Consider the following 20,303-nt stretch of genomic DNA (forward strand, 5'->3'; position numbering starts at 1 on the left):
GGGCTTTTCTGTACTTAGTAGTAGCTGGTTGCACTTAATACAGCTGATCTTTCTATGTTTGGTGCAGATGGAGACTTTTGTATAGGCCTGACATTATGAATTGGTGCTTCCAGAACAAAAATCACTTTGTGGAGTCCATGACATCATAGAATACATACATTGTGAACATTGTGAAACACGCAACATGGTATAATCAGAGATGTGTCACAGAAATAAAACTTGTGAGCCTTATTTACATGTGAAGTAGAAAACAATAGTTAGCTTTTCCAAGGAACACCCAAACTTGTCCTTAAATGTAAACTGCAATGGCAAGTGGAGACCCAAGTTTGGGCAGAACTCAGCCTGCTTTAATCAAGTGTTTAGACAGCTGCCTTGTTTTGAGTGGCTGTCTCAATGTGTACTAGTTGCAGAAGTGTGAAGAGGCTAGCAAGTGTTCTTTGATTACACCTGTTGTGTTTTTTTTGTTTCCTGGCCTTTTTCCCCTTAACAGCCCCTACTGGCCTGTCAGCTGTCTTTGTGTGAAGTTCTCGTTAGTTGGGTTTACTTGTGGTACTTTGTATTTTCAAAGTACTGCTGTTAGTCGGGAGTTCTGTACAGATGGAATCTTCTGAGTCTTTAAATTACTTGTTCATGTGACTTCTTTGACTTAATTATGGATTGAGCACTGAAAAATCAATTGATGGGAAATTCAGAGCTTTCAACAAGGGATTCTTGTAAAGTTGTATAGAGAATTTCTCCTGAAAACATTTTTTTCCTCTTGAGACTTTGTGACCAATAATATGGTTCATGTCTCCAGTTGAATGACCTCTTCATATATGTGAAAGCTGTGCTACTAAAAATTTGGACCCATGTCTTGTTCCCATGCGACTTCTTTAAGTAACAGCTCAAGTACCAATTTGACAACTGAAGGGAAAATTAGAGCAGTTGAAATAGTACCTTGAAAATTTAAGCACAGTAAAAATAAACACAGCATGGATTAAGACCTTGATTTTTTTTTTTTTAATTGTGTTAGTTTAATTGGAGAATGAGTGATTGAAGTTACTGGAACATACGTTTGGCAGAGGAAGTTGGGGACTTGTAGTTTAATGAACAGGTACAAACTGCTTTGTCTAGTGGATTTCCTGTCTTGAAAGGAGGTAGTGCAAAATGCTGACTTAGAGTAAGACTTCTACTGTGGGAAATATTTTAGGTCTTGAATAGAAGTAAATTGAATCTTAAGTGAATGGTAAGCATCCCGAATGTTGTGTTTTTACTGTCTTAATACAGAGGAAAGACGTAGTACGAAGAGAGCGCTATAGTTTAGTGGGAAGTTTATGTGATGGTGTGTCTTCACTGGAAACTAGAGTATTCAAGCTAAATTTGTCTTCTTAGGTTGATGGTGAATGTTGAAGATGAAGTAGTGTAAGGGGCAGCTTTTTACCTGTAGACACTTAAAAATCAAATTAATTTGAGTGGTAGAAGGCTTAACATATATTTTGCACTAAATGGTCTCTTAGGAGTCTTCTGAAGTTCAGAAATAACTGCAGTTACCTTTTTTTTAACCTGTTGCTCTGGATCTAGATGTCATATCATATCTAGTTGACTTGATAAAAGATGGATACACCAGTTATGTGATCATCAGGTTGTCATGGTAGGACATTACACAGTGATGCTAGTGTTCTCTGAAGAATTATAGATCTACATCTAGTTTGGCTGCTGCTTAAAGCATGTCTTTCATAAGAGCAATATGTGTTTGTATTTTGCTGTGAATCAGCTAGAATATGGTTCCGCAGTAGAAGTAGGACTTCTCTTTGTAAAAGGCAAGCTGACTAATAAAGGAGGCTTAATATGAAGTCTTGGAGGTGTAACATTTTTGTATACAAACTAATGATTGCTTTGTTTTTAGGTACCTTAGCTGGACCAATTGTTGATCCACATGTGACAGCAGTTTGGGGGAAGAAGGTTGCACTGAAATGCATAATTGATGTAAATGAAACAATAACACAAGTTTCGTGGGAGAAGATGCACGGTAAAAATTCAGAGACTATTGCTGTTCATCACCCTGAATACGGAATTTCTATTCAAGGAAAATACCAAGGAAGAGTGTCATTTAAAAACTACTCGCTCACCGATGCAACAATCGTCCTGAAAAATGTAAGCTTTTCTGATGCAGGAGAATATATTTGCAAGGCAGTTACATTCCCACTTGGAAATGCACAGTCATCGATAACTGTAACAGTACTAGGTAAGTAATCTTCATGAAAGGAAATGGAATTAATAGCATTAACTTGGTAGCAAGACTCTGCAGGCTTGGATGTTGCGTTGCCAGGAGGTTAAAGAAAATGCAAAAATATACTTGATACTCATTCAGAACGGGTATCTTGATATTAACAGCTTTATTGAGAAGGCTTCTTTAGAGCCTTGCTTTTTTAGAACTTAATCTTTGATTGTCCTAATGCTTTTTAGGAAAAAACCCGTTTTAGACATCTTGTATAGGTCTTGAGAACTTAAACCTGGCCGTGCTGATGCTAGGGACTTGCATGTGTGCTGTGAAGGTGTTGAAGGCAGTGTTAGCCACTGCTTGGCCTACATTCCCTTGTGACTTTGCTGCTAATATGGTAAGCTAATGTAGTTGCTTTGGGTTGGTGACGTAAACTGTTACCTATGCAGTATAAAAGCAGAGCTGTCTAAACTGCTGTTGTACTGTTGGAAGAGAGGTAATTTAAACCCTTGTCTAGTTACGGGTAGCTATAATGCAAAGCTTAAATAAAACACTTTATTTCATTTAAACTACTTTTTGTCCCCCTTGACGGTTTTGTCTTGGAATGCTATCAGAAGGACTAGTACTGAATTGTAGGCTGACTTAGGTAGTTGTACAGTATGAAATGATGACTTTAAAACTTTAAAAGCATATTATTTATCTGTTCTGGATAATATTTGATTATTTTAAAATAATCAATTCAGTTGTTTCTGCATCTACTGCAAGTAGGTAAGTGCTATTTTGTTCAGTAGAGCTGGCTTTCTGTTTTCATAAGTAAATGTGTGTTTTAGGATATTCTTGGTCTCTGATCTCTTCCACGATAGTAGAATCCCATACAACATAAGTTAGATGGCTTTAGTGTGATATGTGAACTGTATTTTTCACCACAAGGTGGGGCAAAATAAATGCATCAAAGCAAGTGACTTGATGCAATTTGAAACGACTAACTTCAAAGAAGTGCTGTGTGATACAAAGTATGTGGCCTTGTGGTTCTCTCTTCCACCTCTTTTCCATCTGTATTACAAGCAGTAATGACCATGGCTACTTTAAAAATCTCTGTGCTTTAGGGTTCAATCCCATTGGTATACAATGGGAGGTTATTATTGCTATCCCTCATCTTTTCTTGTCAGTCCTCCTTTCTGGGATATTTTCAAACCTTCCTAATAGTTGGACATTATGTCTTCTAAATCTTAAGTTTGTAAAAAAATAAATAAATAAATAAAAAATACGATGAGACTCTGGAACTTGGAAAGCAAATACGTGCCCTGTGTGTTGCTTGTTCAGTATTTCAGAATAGCACTGCAATGCATTTGAGCCATCTACTATGAAAAGTTTGTTACAATAGATGGAGTAATCTGGCAGGTATACAGTCATCTCATTAGTAGCTTTTTTTCATAGTTGATGTAGATAGTTGCTGATAGCTGTAAGCTTGTTAGTGACATGGTACCTACCTCTGAATTTTAAAGCTTTTCCAGTTCTTGGCAAGGATGCATCTCATACTTGGAAAAGTTAGTGCCAAATATGCATGTTTGAGAGTAGTACCTCTACCACAAAAGACTAGGCACAGCTCTCTAAGTGGATAGGAGTAGGAAGGGACGAGAGTGCTAGTGCTTCCTGACACAAAACAGTCTTTATAGGTGTTTTTCCTTCTCTAATCGTCATTCTTAAAACAACTTGCCTTTCCATCCTGGTTAGCAGGTGCTTGGCTTGCATGTAGAGCTGGGTAATGCTGTGGGGCTTGCTCAGTCTCAGTGTTTTTCCCTTCTGGGAACTTGTCCCTGCACTGACATCTAGAGTAAAGTACTAAAAGTAGTAGGAGAGTAATGCTATTCAGACTGGTCTTCAGAATATGCGTGTAACAAATTCTTCAGCTTTCATAGCCTGAGCTCAGCAACCACAAGCTTAATCTTAGGGCATGGAATAGCTCCAATCAAAACCTAAAAACCTGATGTGACTTATTCAGCTTTATCTGGACTGTGGTTTTCCCTTGTTCTAAAAATCTCTCCCTTAAGTGAGGAAAGTTCATGTCCCGGGGCTGAAACTGTTTATTTGCTATCCAATCAGTCTCCTTCTTACGCTCTTGGTATCTATTTAGCAAACAGTTGCCTTAATATGCATAGTTGGTATATTTAAGTACATTGAACTCCATGGTGTAGAAGGTGCTTGTATGCTGTATAGAAGAGACACAGAAAACAAATGAAGGGAAAAAAAAATATAAAATGTCATGTTTTACCACAGGATATTGATGGTATTTTAGGACATATCTTGCATTCTAAGTTTAAAGAGTTACCACATGTGCTGACTTTCCTAGTCACAGTTTGCTTACCTTAGTATTTCATGTCACGTTAAGAAGTGCACATTTAGAAGCAGAGGCTAGGATGATGAAGAAATGCAAAGGCTTTTTGGGTCAAACAGGTATATTAATCTTGTCTAAAACACTGTGTTTTCAAACTTAACTTGGTAAACTAGGGCCAAAAATAAGAATGTCAAACTGCTGTTCTGTTATTACCTATTCTCCTGATTACTCACGGGGGTTGGGGGAAGCTGCCACTGTCCTTCCACTCTTACACTGAGGAAGCAGATCTGTTCTGCTTTTGGATATTTGTAGGACTGGTGTGGTTCCGTTTTACCCACTAACATTGTTTTCATTTGATTGGGATGTAATGTTTTAACTGATCGTTGAAGCAGCTTCTGTGATGTTATCCCAATCTATTCCATGTCATATTCTCTTTGCTGTTAGCACTGAGCAATGAAAGGAATGCCATTTCTGTACTCACACAGTGCACACTTAACGGTCCTGGGGCAAAAGTGGACTGCTGCTTGTGCATATAAAAGCTATACTGGAGGAAAAAAAACTTTCAGTGAAATTCAGGGTTGGGCAATGATAGCAAACACTTGTGAGTAAGGATTCATTCAAAATATATTTTCCTTAATCCATGAATAAAACAACCTGAAAAGTTATAGAATGAGTATTCAGTTGTCTGTTGCTGGTTTTCGCTTCAGTTGCTGGGACAAAGCAATTGTGAAGGATATAAAAGTAAGTTAGGTGGTTATTTGGTTATCTTTCAGTTGGTTGTAGTCCAAGAACCATGATTTATAGGAAGATGTGACAGTGGAAGCCTAAATATTAAGTATAAAACACTAAAGCACTAAAACACTCTAGTCTAGAAATGGGTGTTATAGGTAGTTGACTAGTTCGTGAATAGTAGAAGTTGGTGTTGTTCTGATGAATGTCAGACTAATGATCAACTGAAGCTGGGCCACCTCACAAATATTGGATGTTACTTGAGCATGTTAAATTAACCTCTTCTTTCAATTGACGATAAAAATGAGGAGAAACTAAGCTTTTAAAACAAGCACGTATCCTAACTTCTGGCACCTAATATTTGAAGCTTAAAGGAAGCATGCTTCTTTTAACAAGCATGGTCAGTGAAACAGCATACTGAGTAGTCTCTTTTGCATCTGGAGGTCCCAATTATGCTTGTTAAAACTTGTAATTGAGCCTTGTGTTCTCTCATAAATGGGTAGAGGGGACAACTTGGGAGCTGTGTATTGGTATCTTTGAGGAAAGTTCAAAGAAACAAAATATATGAAGGTTTTACTTCTAGCTCAAAATACATCTGGAAGTTCTGATCTGAAAAGCTAATGCTAGCTAAGTTGCTTGGATCTTTTTGTAGTGATGGAGATCTTGGAGGTTGGGGAGGTTAGTGGGTGGTACAATAGAAGTAAGTATCCTTATGCTTGTGAGACGGAAGTGTAACTTCGGGTGTTTACTTCTGTGTTTCAGTAATGCTGCTGATAAAGCCTCTACAAAAGCTATTGAAGAGGCTTATTTGGGGAGAATGAGGGAGTAATACTTAAGTAAAATCAGGGAAATTAAATTGTTTGCCAAATAGTAAAACTGTAAAAATGTCCAGTTACGTATGCTAGGTTTTGAAAGCTATTTCAGACAATGGGATGTTTTGTATACACGTCAGTTTGAATATCCAAGCTTATTACAGAACGCTTCAGTTGTTGGTAGTGTTGGAGTATACAGTATCAAACTCTGAAAGATGATGCTCTGTTGTAGATGGTTCAAATTGAAAACAGTAAATGTAGGACTTGATGGAATAACTCTGCTGTTGGCTTACTTATGGTAGGGTCACTAACAAATCACAAAGGGGTAGGCATTCAGAAAAACGGCAGAAAGCAATTTGTTCTAAATGTTTTGTCCCCACAACACCTAACTTTGAACTTAGGAGGTATATTCTTCAAGCACCAGATGTATCTTAAGCATAGGAGAGAACAGATTTTTATATGGTTTTCTATTGAATAGTTGCCTTTCTTTTTAATGTAATTGAACATATAAACCAAATTCAGTGACTGAAGAGTGGTATAGAGTGAGCAGAAGGCAGACAAACTGATTCTAAAAATGAACTCAATCTAGCTGAAATAACGTATTAGTTGCGTCTTACAGGTATTGTTATTTGGAGAAGTATCTTGGGAGGTCTTGTGAACTCTGCTCTGTCATGTTTTAAAACATGCAGGCTAACTTTTTTGTAAGAAGCAGAGGTCTAATTCACTGGTGTTCTTAAAGGATATTAAAATATGCAAGTGGGCAGGAGTTGCTAGTGGCCTGTTATTATTGAAGGCTGCTCCGTTGTAGTAGATTGCAAAGCATTGTAGTACATACTGATGGCTTCACTTCAGAGGGCTCAGATAGCTTAATTGCATCACAAGACAAGGGTTTTGTATGCTACAGGGAAACCCATATGTTCCAGTATTGGATATTGAAACAGACCATCCAAAACACCAAAATCTTAGTTTGCGTCAGAAACAGCAGATGGTCTGGCTGACTTAGGCAGTTACTGGTGGATGAGTCTTATGGGGCTGGAAGAGACTACTGAAACAGGAAGGAGTCCTTTTTAAAGGCTTTACAGAATGCAGTGGTCTGTGCATAACGAACCTAACCTTGAGAAACAAGCATGCTCTAAACCTGGGGGTAAGCAATAGGCTTAAAAGGAAGTTAAGTTCTTCAAGTAGAATTTTCTTCGTGTTGCCAAAGGTATTGGGGTCAAGTTTTTTACCTCTATAGCTATTGACAGTCTATATCTCAAATTTATGCCTCCATGTATTTTACATAGATGGAAACTTTTCATTTAACTTAAATGCATAAGTTGTTGTACGTGTATACTTTTGTTTATAATTAACATAATGATTGTGTATATACATATGTTAAAATGATTTTTAAGGGTAATTCCTTACTGCTTTTTTTAGCTTGGAATCCGTCTGTATTGTTGCAATGACCAATTGAATGAAGCTTAAACTCTTAAGTCAGTTTTCTAACCCCCGAGCACTAACTTTAAAATGATAGGAACTGGCAGTATAGATTCATAGCTTAAGTACAAAACTTCAAAGTGCAGCAGAACCCAAGCGTTCTATAAATTAACAGCATATTCTCAATCTAATATACTAATCTGTCAGACACTGGAAATGAAGCACTGTAGGTGATGTTTTGAACCTAACCGCTCAGGAATTCACTGTCAGCACATTAAACATAGTGAGTGAACAACCTTAAACTCCAGTGTACAGCTTTCACCCTTAGTAGTTCACATTATTTGTTACCAGGATAACTGATTAGCATGGGCTTTTCAAATGGTTTGATGTTTGCTTAATTCTTCTATATACAGAGACTTTTGAAAATGTTGTTGATTAAACTTAATTTTATCCCTTCCTTAGTTGAACCTGTTGTGAGCTTAACAAAAGGACCAAACCCTCTAATAGATGGTGCAAATCAAACAACAGCAGCAATTTGTACAGCAGCCACTGGAAAACCTGCTGCAGAGATCGACTGGGAAGGAGGTCTTGGTGAAATGGAATCCAGCTCTACTTTGTTTCCAAATGAAACAGTGACAGTTGTAAGTCAGTATAATATTGTCCCTACACGATTTGCAAGAGGAAGACGTATAACTTGTATTGTGAAGCACCCAGCTTTGGAAAAGGAGATAAGATACTCTCATGTGTTGGATATACAGTGTAAGTATACTTCAGGGTATTTATTTATTATGATTGCATTCTTTATCAATTTTTACCTTCCACAGGGAGATGAGCATTTACAGCTTCAGGAAAAAAGAAAACTGAAGAAAACAATGTAACAATAAGTAGATCAGCAAAGAGTAGGAGTCTAGAGTCTGTTTTAATTTTAAATAAGTCTCATCAGAAAACTAGAATACTGTTACATTTCCACTGTTTGTTTTGGATACTGACTCATGGGTGAACTTACTATCCCTGTTTATATTTAATATAACGAAGATTACAGACAAAACTAAGTTATCTATAAACTATTTGGAGTCCTATGATTTCAGTAGTAGTAAAAAGAGTTCTAATGAGGATGTGTGTTTTTGAAGACAAATGGAAAGCATGGCTTATGGGGATTAAGTTACTTTCAAATTAGATGTTAAGCTTTTTCCAGTCTATATTTACATTGCATTATGCAAATTAATATGCAGGGTTAACAGTTGTTGATCATACAACTCAAACTTGTGTACCAGGCTTGTTTAATGAACTTGTATCTTGAAAACACCTGAATATGAAGCAAAATGGCTTATAACTCTTCTTTGATAAAAACATGTTAGGGCAAGTAAGCTTCAGGTATGTGATCAGTATTTTGTTAAGCAATGAATGTGTGACCAAGATGAGCTATGTTCAATTTCTTCCTTTGGTAGTCTTTTGTTTCAGCTTTGTGATGCTTTAAAGTTCCTAAATCACATAAGCTTGTCAATTCAATTACAAGAAATAGAATGCATAGAAAAAACAAACCTTGTTATTTTAGTGTGGTGAAAACCTGTTGTGGATTTGTTACTCTCACTGTTTAGTGAAGCTTCGTTCATCTAAGCGTACTACTTTGAACTGAGATGGCCTTTGGAGCTGTACTTCATTTCTCTCCTTTTGGAAATGATGCTGGTTAGGACTTAAGACAACTTTGCTGCATGTGAACATTAATACTTGAAAGATTAATACATTTGAATTTCTAAAGGATCAACTTTTTGTTATTGCCAAGTATGTACAAACTTCTCTTAGCACAATTGAGAAATCAGTTATTTGGGTACTAAACAGTTATTAGTACTGGTTTCTCTTTTCAGTATTGAATTGAAGTTATAGATGTCTGGTTTCCTCTGTTTCTGACACTGAACGAGACTCAAGTTATATATATGAAAATTAGTCAGGTTGATACTAAAATACATGAGATGCAGTGCTAGGTCATGTTTCAGAACTTGTAACACTATTGTATGCTAAGCAACACAGCAGCAAGTGAGCAGAGCATATAATTCTTTTTCTTCTGGTCTTGATTCTTCCTTTCTACTCACAGCTGTTGGGAATATTCCTGTGCCTTGGCTGTAGGAGCTTATACCAACTATACATAGTCCTAGTGGTGGTTCTTCACAGTGTTTTCTGAATATTTCAGATAGGTCTCTGACTAACCTGAAGTGGCCTTCTTGTTCTTAAGAGCCATAATAACATCCTGCCACATCACAATGCCAGTGGCTGACTGCTAACCTTTTCAGTTGGCATCTGTGACCTTATTGGTTTCTTAATTACTTCACTTTGCTTCTCAAAACAGTATTCTGATCTCTTACCTGTATCTTGTTAGTGAGAACTAGCTCTAAATTAACACAGAATATTAAACTGGTTCTTCTCTTCTGAAGGTCTTTGACAGCATTCAAATGCTGTTCATGGAAAATGCAGTGGGACAGGTGGACCAGTTCTAACAACTGTTTCCCATTTTATCTACTGCTGCATATCGTGCTATAGCTCGGAACTGTTTGTTTCTGCTTTTTTATTTAAAAACTAACACCACTACCTTCTGCACCAAACCGATTGTTACACAGAGCTTGTTTAAAGAAAATACTGTGGTTATTAATGGGTTTTACCTTTTGGCAGATGCCCCAGAAGTTTCAGTAACTGGCTATGATGGAAACTGGTTCGTTGGAAGAGAGAATGTTCAGCTCAGGTGTAATGCTGATGCAAATCCATTACCTATGGAATTGATGTGGACCAGGTAAATATTTCTAAAAAGGGCCATGCCACATAATAGTGGTGGTATAAAATCCTAGTTAATAACTTTATTTCTTCATGGATTTTTTTATGTAACTTCTATTGAGATGTAATTGTCTTACCAAGTCTCTTTTAAAAAGGGGGTACAAGATGTTTATGTATGAATATTGGTGGGTGGATATCTTTTAAGTTTACCAGCCTGGAACAGTTTATCATTAACTTGGAAAGATTTTATCTTATGAGTGCTTCAGAATAAACTATGTTGCAGTATAATACAAAGCATGATACATCCAATTACCTCATTAGCTGTGTCCTATTATTACTTCAAGATTATAGACACTTCACAATATCTGCATTTTAAAATCTGTAAACTACAGTTGAGATGGCAACTCCTACTTAGTGAATTATGCAACTTTTTATGTTTTTCAAGCAGTGTTCAGCTTCATGTAAACTAGGCTTTGACTGTCTCAAATGAGTAAATAAAGTTGCATAGAAATTCTTAAATAACAGCTTCATTACACGAATGTAAGGTTGGATGGCTCTACTCTGAAACTTTCTGTGTAGCTTTTTGAAGTCACGTATGTATGTGGGGCAAGAGACACAAGATGACAAAAGCAAACAAATCAATCTGTACTATGAAAATAAAATAAAGCCAGCTACTTGAAGTTGATGTGGTACCACTGTTGGCACCAAGGGAATAACTTTGGTTATGAATTTCAGCGTTATGAATTTGTAAGTCACAACATCACAGTGATCTTGTATTTAAAATCACAGGAACACTTACTGGTCTAAAGTTGTAATCCATTTTCCTGCTTGCCCAATGGTAGTTATAATAGCCTACAGGAGCACTCATAACATGGTTTGAAAATGTGGTATTGATAAGATGAGAACTACTGGATGGCAGTCTGACAGGAAACCAAAATATTGCTATAATAACTCCATCCTAGATGCAGGCATAGGAATCTTAAGTCAGTATTGCAGGTAACACTAAAGGTAAGGGTAGGGTTACACCTAAAACAGGAAAAAAACCTTCTGGAGTCAAGTGGGTGTACCTCTTTGCTTAAACAAAATCCACCCAAGCAGTTATAATACTGATGAATGAGGGACTATGAGAGGAGGAGAGGAAATCCATGTGAAAAAAGGAAAGAATATTAAGATAATATTGAGACTGTGTACTATCTTACTGACTTAAAAACAATAACCATTCTTTTTCTGTTGTAGTAGTTCTAGAAGCTCTATCTGTTGGAACTGGACTGTACTTGCTAGGATTGTAAAATGCTCTTGGTAAACAAGATTTAAAACTGCTGTTGATATGGAAATATAAGCATGACAATGTAACGTTCAAAGACTGTTCTATAATCTTCTTTAAAATACATCACTGGTATCATAAGGTGAATCATTTGTGTATCAGCTTCATATGGCTGATGTCCAGCAATTCTGGGCAGTAATCATCAAGGAAGTTAAGGAAGGCTCTAAAGCTGATGGAATATCTAGTGTAGTGTTGGAGTGGCTCTTGTGTTTTGATACAGCTTAATATTTAGCAAATACCATTTGCTTCCATGGTATGGAGACCTGGTGATCACGTGTTTGAATATTAAGTTAGTCCTTGTTAGCTTCTAACAGATCACTAGATGAAAGCTAAGTAAAATGTGGTGGTATAGGCATTAAACTATACAGGTGTTTTAGTATGTAGCTGGCAGCTGTGTTAAAATAGTTCCAGTCCCTCTGCCCTTTCTTTTCTATTGTCCTTACACAGTTGTTACTGCTACCATATACAAAATGTTTCAGGTAAGTAGTAGGTTTAGAAAACGTTGAGAACAATTTTTTTTTTTATAATCAGTTGTTTCCCTAATTGCATTGCTAAGCATCAAATCCAGTTACAGTGCTGTAATTTAGAAGGGAAAGTTATGGGGGTGGTGTTAAGAAAAGACAGGTTGAGGGGTAAGAAACTGCTTGAACTCCTGCTGACAAATGCTAGTGAAATTATCCTGTAACTTCATCTTGCACTGCCAGAAATATTATTTGTGACTGCTGAACTGTCTGGAAGATAGTCAGATAATCCTGACAGTAATTTAAATTCACCTTGTTGAACTAATAGTCTTCACAACTTGATTTGGATAAAAAAAATAATCTCAAAAAGAACTTGAAGAAACTTAATTCAAGCAGTGTTAATAGATGTTTTACTATTGCCAGCAGATTTGATGCTTAAAGGATTTGATGCGGAACTTAAAATGCTAAATATTCAGTTAGAGACTGAGAACATCCAGTGAAGGCCCATTGAGAATCAGTGTTCAGTGCAAGTTCACTTCAGCCTCCTTTGTATAATATTTAACCCAGTTAAATTAATAATTCAGTCTTGAAGATTCGCAGCTCAAGTATGGCCAACTGTTTCATTTTAGGTTGGATGGACAATGGCCTGAAGGACTGCTGTCTGTCAACAACACGCTGCAGTTCACCAGCCCATTGACTTACAACTACACTGGGACTTATATCTGTAAGGTGACTAATGCACTTGGTCAGAGAACTGATCAGAAGACTATCTACATATCAGGTAAGTCTTATATCTTGGCAACATCAGTATGTTAACTCTGACTTCTGTCAGTAGTTGAAATAGACAACTGAAGAGCCAGCTGTTGCATGGAATGAGCCTTTCCATAGTATGGAAGTGAAGTAGAAATACAGAGTGAACACCTACAGCAGAACTTGGGAATAAACTGACTCTTCATAATGGCAGCATACAGCACAAGTTATTGTGGTTGAGGTTGTCTCCGTAGAGCTTTTGAAAGTGCTACCTACTTCTTGGTAGGTGAACTTTGTTTTGCCAATCTTAACCTGTTTTGGCAAGATGTACTACAACCAACAGTACCTTGTATATTATAATCAAAACAACAGTTATTAGGGGGAGAGGAGTGACCAGCTTTAGCAAAGTCAGAGATTTCCTTCAAGGATGTTTAAGTTATGTGTTCATTGCAGTGCCTTAACTGGTTGTTTGCTTTTCTCAGGGTACAGGTATCCAATAATCATAAAGTTAAGTATCTCATACAGAACATCTATTTGATGAGCTCCGTATAGTATGGCAAACTTGTGCATCTGTTTAGCACCTGTGCTGTTGGAAAACATCTGTGCATCTATATAATAATGTTTTACTGTGGTAGTTCTGTTGAGAAAGAAAACTAATGTAGCAGGGTGTACGTGAGTACTGTTGTACAAATGTGTAAAGAAAAAAACTCTCCAAATTTCCATGAGAGACTGCCTAAATTAACTACTACCTAGCTAAATCATCAAGTGCTAATACAGCACTACTTCCCAAGGATTTAAGACACAAATTAATGTTCATTCTCTTGTGTGGGCTTTGAAGTTGTTCAATAATTTGATGTTAGTCCTACAATATAGAATAGCATCAGAGTGCAAGTTGACCAGTTACATGATACATGAAAGCAACCCTGTGATCTTACTCTGAAGACACCTACATGTAAAACTAAGTAGGAAAGTCAGATGGATATGAGAATGGAAACTTAAGACTGAAACTGGAGGGATGCTTGAAGCAGTGTCAATCACAATTCCTATTTGGTAGATGCCTGTATGCACAGAAGGGATGGTTTCATTTTCTCATAGTGACATAACTATGCTGAGAGCCATTGCAGAAAACCAGTATGTTCCAATTAAGTATCTAATGAGTTAGTGTACTGGAAAGTACTATGAAGCAGTAGAATTAGTTGTAAACAGAATTAAAGTTATATAAACTTTAACTCACAGGTGTGTAATGGTCTGAAAGCAAATAAAGACAGTTACACTGTAAGAAGTAGTGAGTCAGACAAAAACTAGAAAAGCATCATTAGTTCTGGTGCAATATCCTTCTTGTGTGTAACATTCAAATACTTAGTGTATTTCTGAAGTTTAGGTATGTCCTCAGCCCTGTTCTAACCTTAAAGAAGGTTATTTCAAATAAATGATACTTGAGGTTGTCAGTTCTATGGATATGATTTGCTGTCAGTCGTATGATAGTTATGCATGAAAATGTAAGGCTATCATTCAAATTACGTTTGCAGCCTTGGCTAACAGGAAAGTAAGTAAAATGGGCCAAGTCTGAATTCTCGGTTTCATAAAACGATTGAGTTTTTGAAAAAGTAGAAATACACGCTAGTTGAAAGCTTACGTTCTAGGTTATGGTAAATAAAATCTAACTTTAGACTAGTTTGCAGCAAAGATGATTAAGATGCAGTAATTGCTGTTGTGGATTTATGGATGTTGTTGGTATGCATGCTTTTCATCTTTGTTCAGTAACTTTATTTTGTTGGAGTAACTTCATTGCAAATACTTAGTTGTTCTTAGGGAGAACCAAAACTGAACTGTAGCTAGATAGACCATAAAGGGCTATGGCTCTGCAAGTTAAAGGAATGGATAATAACAGCTTATCACTTGAAATCAACTTTTGGTTTGAAAGCTTCATCATGTTAATCTTGGTGTGTGTATATCATCATGAACATCTAAGAAAATATGGGTGACTTTGAGACAATCTGGCACCACACCAGTGTAACTAGTGCTTGTGTGAGTCATACACATCAGTTTAATACCAAGTATCTAGCACTTGGCAGTTTTCCTTACTCTATGTAGAGTAACAAACTGATAAAAAGCACTGTTAAATGCCAGTATATGGGAAACATGATTGAAATGAGTTGAGGCATTCACAAAGTATAGCACCTGTATTGTTTTCAGAAATTAATATTAAACCAATTAAAAAACCCATTTAACTGTGACTCTAAGGCTATAGCTGTTCAGTGTTGACTGTCTCATTAAATAAATGACATCTACTTAAAATGGTGTAGAACAGGTAAATGAATATGAAATATCCATTTTTCATAATTATAATTTTGGCTCCTCTAAAAGGAACAGACTGATGCTAAGAGTATAAGAAAGTAAGGCAAATAGAAAACTTAAACTGCTTAGCAACTTTATTCTCAACTTCACTGATCAGGTATTGTCTAGTAATGGTGAACATGGTACTCGTGTGAGTGTTATCCATCTTACTCAAACCATGTAAGACTACAGCAATGATTTCATTAGTTTATTTTTGTATCTTAGCTGTCTCCCACTCCACAAAAACTTACTTAAAATATTATGCAAAAACATTAAATGAAATGTGGAAACTATCAGGCAAGCTATGTGATCACACCATCTTCTAAATCTTAATTACAAACCTGTCTAAGAAAACTTAGGAAGCCAGCATTACTGGCGAGTCATGGTGTTGATAGCTGTAAAGCTATTTAAATGCTTCGGAAAATAAGTAGCTACTTAGAAATGTGTCAGGATTGCAGTAAAACCTGAGCAAAAGTATAATGCTAATACGTGTTGAGACCAAAAAAGATATTCTAAAATCCTGTTTTCCTTTTGACCTTCATCTTAATTATCTTAATACTCCAAGTCAAATGGTTAGCTATAACAGTAGTTCACAGGGATTAAATGATTGACCAAGTTTAATTCAAGTTAGTAGTAAGTCTTTAGATGGATAGGGAAATAGTAAAATGTTAAAGCTACAGGTGTTGTAATAACTGTTTGGAAGCACAGATACCTTAATCGGTGATGTCAAGTTACTTACTAAACGACATGAAGATCACGTGTGAATCTCCTGAGAGGTGTTCCAAGTGTTGAAGGTCTCCAAAACTAGTTGTCAGATGGATTTGCCAGGCAGACAAACCTTGTAATACAGGTTTGTTCAGTGGTTTACACAAGGAATAAAATTCTGTGTTGTCCTGGCTCTCTGCTGCCTTACTTTCGCTGCTGTGGCCTCGTTCTTCTACACCTGGGAGAGAGAAGTGACCTGTGAGACTTCCATTGATATAGAATCATATTTGCTTCCTTTGTCGTCATCTCTGCCTTCAGCCAAGACTGTTTTTGTTGAAAGTCAAGCCAGACTGGGTTAGCTGGCAATCCTAGCAGTTGTAAGATGATCCAACTGGTAAATTCAGAGCTGCCTTGTTGTAAGATAGATATTGTAAGGATTAACATAACAGAGCTTGTTCATTGTTATGACTTCTTTCTTCCTATATGCACCTCTTCTTTGAGGGAGTGTTAGGAATACAAATATTCTTGTGTTCTGTAAAAATAAATATTTAAAAGTGGGAAGAGTTAACCAACACATCTAGAGTTCTGTGTTCACAACAGCAGGCAGATAACAAACACCACCATAGCAGATAGAGACTAAGGTAGTCACTGGCACACTGCATGAAGATGTGGCACTGATCCTGCCTGATTCCACTAATGTGGAAGGAAGACTAGTGAATTCGTTGCTCTTAATTCCTCAGACAGAAATGAAATGCATTGTTAACTGGAAATCATGAGCTTCTTGTTCTCTTACATGGAATATCTCAAGACAACTGACATGCAATTATAATTGAGACCAAGTCATCCTCTTGTCCAGGGTGTCCAAGGCTAAGAAAGGGGTGTGTGAGTGCAAGTGTGGGGCCTTGAATTGTATAGGGTTTCTTTTTAACAAGGAGAGCTAGACTTCATTGTGTTATTTGAAACTATGCAGCCTATAACTGTTACTGTTAACACACAATTAGGCCAAAATATGTTGCACTTGAAAACATGTTTTCAAGAGTGCTTAAGTGACAACTTTTAGCTGAAAGATAGTTCTGCCAGTATTGAATTCAATTTTACCTTATCCTTACTATACAGTTGGTCACTGTAGTCCTGAAGGAGTTCGGATAGTACAAAATATGAAATGGTTAGCAGTCCAAAAATACTGTGTTCTATAGCTGACTTTTACAGTGGTAGCCTTGTTGGTACTGAGATAAGGCTTAACTGAACTTGAAGATTGTTCTCTGTCTGATTCTAAAGACGGCCCATCCATTTACTTATGTGTTTGAGGCTGAATTTAGACTGGCTTTGAACTTCTGGCGAGGAAAGGATAGGTCTTGAACATCTGAACAAGGAAATATTGCAGGGGGATTGAGAAGAGCAGATGTCAATGGGGGGATATGAGGTAAATCATGCAGTTGGATATTTCTAGTGGACTTAATTGTGGATTTAATCCACCTAGGGTAAGTTGCTTGTACTTCAAGAGCTGGGAGAACTGTATCAAGAACCTTCACTGAAGGGAGAAGTTAAATAAGGAGTAAAAGACTGAGGTAGAGTAAAACTACTATTGAAAGCTGGTGCTGATTGTCATAGAAAATACCTGGGGGAAAGAAGTAATAGAGTAAGAACCAAGTACACTGTACCGCTACGTGTTTTTGCAAAGCTACCAGAGCTTCACTTTTTGCGAAGAACAAATCTCAATCTCACTTTCCATAGTAGAAAATGAACCAAGGCTTTGAAATGAAAAGACAAACAGCTCTGGTTTATGTGCCAAGGGAATGGGTGGATTTATTCTACCATAGCGGAAAGCTTTTGTGTTCTTCTAGTTAAATCACTTATGACTCTTATTTTACTTTAATGAGGGTAGTACCTATAAAATCGTGGAAGAATATTTCTGTGCTTCTTCATTTATCCTTATTAGTACAGCATGCCTATTTTAGGGATATGAATAGGGCCCCACAGTAAGGGACAATCAAAAATCAAGACAGGCTTAACCTAAAGATAACTTCTCTCAGAATTTCTGCTTTCAGCTGCCTGGCCTGCATGTTTAATTTGGTATGTTGTTATGCTTTGCACAATAACAGAAGCTTCCATCAGTGAAAGAGAAAAGATGAATATTGAACATTATGTCATAAGTTAAGAGGTTAAGGGGGAAAAAATGGATAGCAAATGATGCTTTTGAACAAATCACTATCTAAAACAGTTAAATTCAAGTCAATTTGGTGCTTTCTTCATGTTTTCTACAACAAATCAGAATGCTAAGAAACAAATACTGGTGATGACCTGAAATGTTACCATAATGAAAACAGCTGGTTGGCTGGTTTCAGAAGACATAGTCTGTTTCGAATATTGTTTAATGCAGAGGGGAGTTGTCTGAAATGCTATCTCCAAATGAAGACATGTTTCGCTAATGTTATGGAGTAGATTTAGGGAAAAGGAATAGCAAGGTTCATTGCATTTTCTATTTTGGAAACTTCCCTGGTGCAGGAAGTGAGGGGGGATTTGAGGGGGAGGGGATGTAATTTTTTCCCTCAGAAAGCTCTGGTTGAAATAAGCAGGTAACTTCACCTGTTCTTACTTCTGATTAGCTTTATAAGCAAGGAGAGCTGGTTTTAATGTTGTTATTCTCCAACAATAAAAGACTGACACAAATGACAAGTATTAATAATTATATGCTTTAGGAATGCATATAAACGCTGAATGTATTGTATATATGTAGTGAGTTGAAGATGAATTAATGTTCATAGATCATGCAGTTGTCCAACCTGACAACTAGTGGATGAACTGTATTTTAAAGGAAAGGCTTTCTTAAACTGGTATTTATTATAAGTGTAATTGCTGCTGTTATTTCGCATGTGGCAATTGAACTTCGCAAGGTGATACCGCTACTGAATTGTGCATGTGTATTTTATGCTGAGAATGTGGAGGGTAAGACCTAAAACCTTGGTACCAAAGGAAGGTAGATAAAGAAATACAAAGCCAGTTAGAAGCAAGTGTATGTATCTGTGTGTGTATCTATATCCTGGAAATAAATACATGTATTGGTGGTGCTGCCTGAAATTGTATGCTAAGCAAACAAATCTTGTATCTAAAGCAAGTACATTTTCAAGGAAGAGAGGTTTGCATAACTTCTTGACCTTTGGATTTATAGGACATGGGAACCCTGGTAAATTTGGATTTCTTAATCTCTACTTCTTGGTTAAATTACAAAATTCACTTTAAATCCATTTTACTAAAATCATAATCTGAATTCCTCTTGTTCATTTTGGTAGTGCATCTTCCTTGTTCAGTTTCCTGTCTTCTGTCAAATTAATTTCATTTATGTATACCTTCCTAACAAATCACCACTTCTTTTACATAATCAGATAATAAAATTTTGTGCTTTGAAACCTGTATAGAACTTGCCAGGCTTAAAATATTAAATTCAAATGAGTTGCAGTCCGAAGTGTGATTTGCAGTGATCATGACAAATGTGGCAATTCTGTCTAGTTTGAGAGAACTGCATGACTGTCTTTGAATAGTAAGATTACAAAAAATATCCATGAATTTTTTCATCTTAAGATTTGTCACGTAACTGGAAGCATAACAAATCTCCAGTTCGACCTGTTTTATTCTGTGGTGGTAAATTCAGGGTGACTCTCTGCTCTCTAGTATGATAGTAGTATTTCAATCAATCTTGCTTATAGGCATTTAAATAACATGACTTAGTGATCTACCTGGCTGTCTGTAATATTCTCTCTAAAAGATTCAAACTATAATAACATGCTTAGAGTTTGTTGATTCACTGATTTAATTTAACAACTACCTTGCATTGGGCAAAGTGAAGATCTTCATAGTCAGTGCAGCACTGACACAGAAACTGGTGTTGCATGTCACATTGAAGTTGACTGGGATAATCTCAGGAAGCGTCTGTCATCAGCCCATCACTTGCAACCTTGTCTTCAATATAGATGCATGCATCTTCCCCAGTAGATCTAAAGAACAAAGGAGAATGCTGAGTAGTGGACAAGCTCGGTATCTGGCAATCTCTTGCTTACTTGCATAATCTGACATGAAATCAATTGATATTCTGTTTCATGGAAGTAATATGGAATTTTCTTCATGCATGAGGGATCAAATTGCCTTTAGGGGAGTGCAAGATACCATTTTTTGCTCAAAATGTTCCAGTTTTAATTTTAAACCCTGAAAGCTCCTTGCTTAGTAATAATGTTATTTTCAAATTAATACATTGTATTTTTAGTTATGCTTCATCCACTAAAACTAATGCAAAGCTGAGTAAGATGTATTAATGCAACATGTTTTTGGAGAGAATAGCTTAAAATCAGTCATTCATGTCCTGCTGACTGAGCACACGACACATAGTTTTTCATTCTTATAATACTCAGTGCCATAAACAATTTCTGAAGGAGGAGTTTGATGCAGAGTAATTTCCTCTATGGCATAATGAATC

General features: G+C 36.6%; 1 protein-coding gene across 4 annotated transcripts in view; it reads left to right on the forward strand.

Moving 5' to 3' along the window:
- The window catches only part of NECTIN3 (nectin cell adhesion molecule 3), a 69,222-nt gene that overhangs the window by 23,814 nt on the left and 25,105 nt on the right, over positions 1 to 20,303 (forward strand). For all 4 annotated transcript variants that reach the window (XM_038183478.2, XM_038183480.2, XM_038183477.2 and 1 more), the window contains exons 2-5: positions 1,886 to 2,224; positions 7,958 to 8,254; positions 10,160 to 10,277; positions 12,673 to 12,824. In XM_038183478.2, coding sequence (XP_038039406.1) covers positions 1,886 to 2,224; positions 7,958 to 8,254; positions 10,160 to 10,277; positions 12,673 to 12,824 — 906 coding nt within the window. The remainder of the gene's footprint in view (positions 1 to 1,885; positions 2,225 to 7,957; positions 8,255 to 10,159; positions 10,278 to 12,672; positions 12,825 to 20,303) is intronic.

The sequence above is a fragment of the Anas platyrhynchos genome, chromosome 1 (assembly GCF_047663525.1).
Source record: "Anas platyrhynchos isolate ZD024472 breed Pekin duck chromosome 1, IASCAAS_PekinDuck_T2T, whole genome shotgun sequence".
Taxonomy (NCBI): Eukaryota; Metazoa; Chordata; class Aves; order Anseriformes; family Anatidae; genus Anas; species Anas platyrhynchos.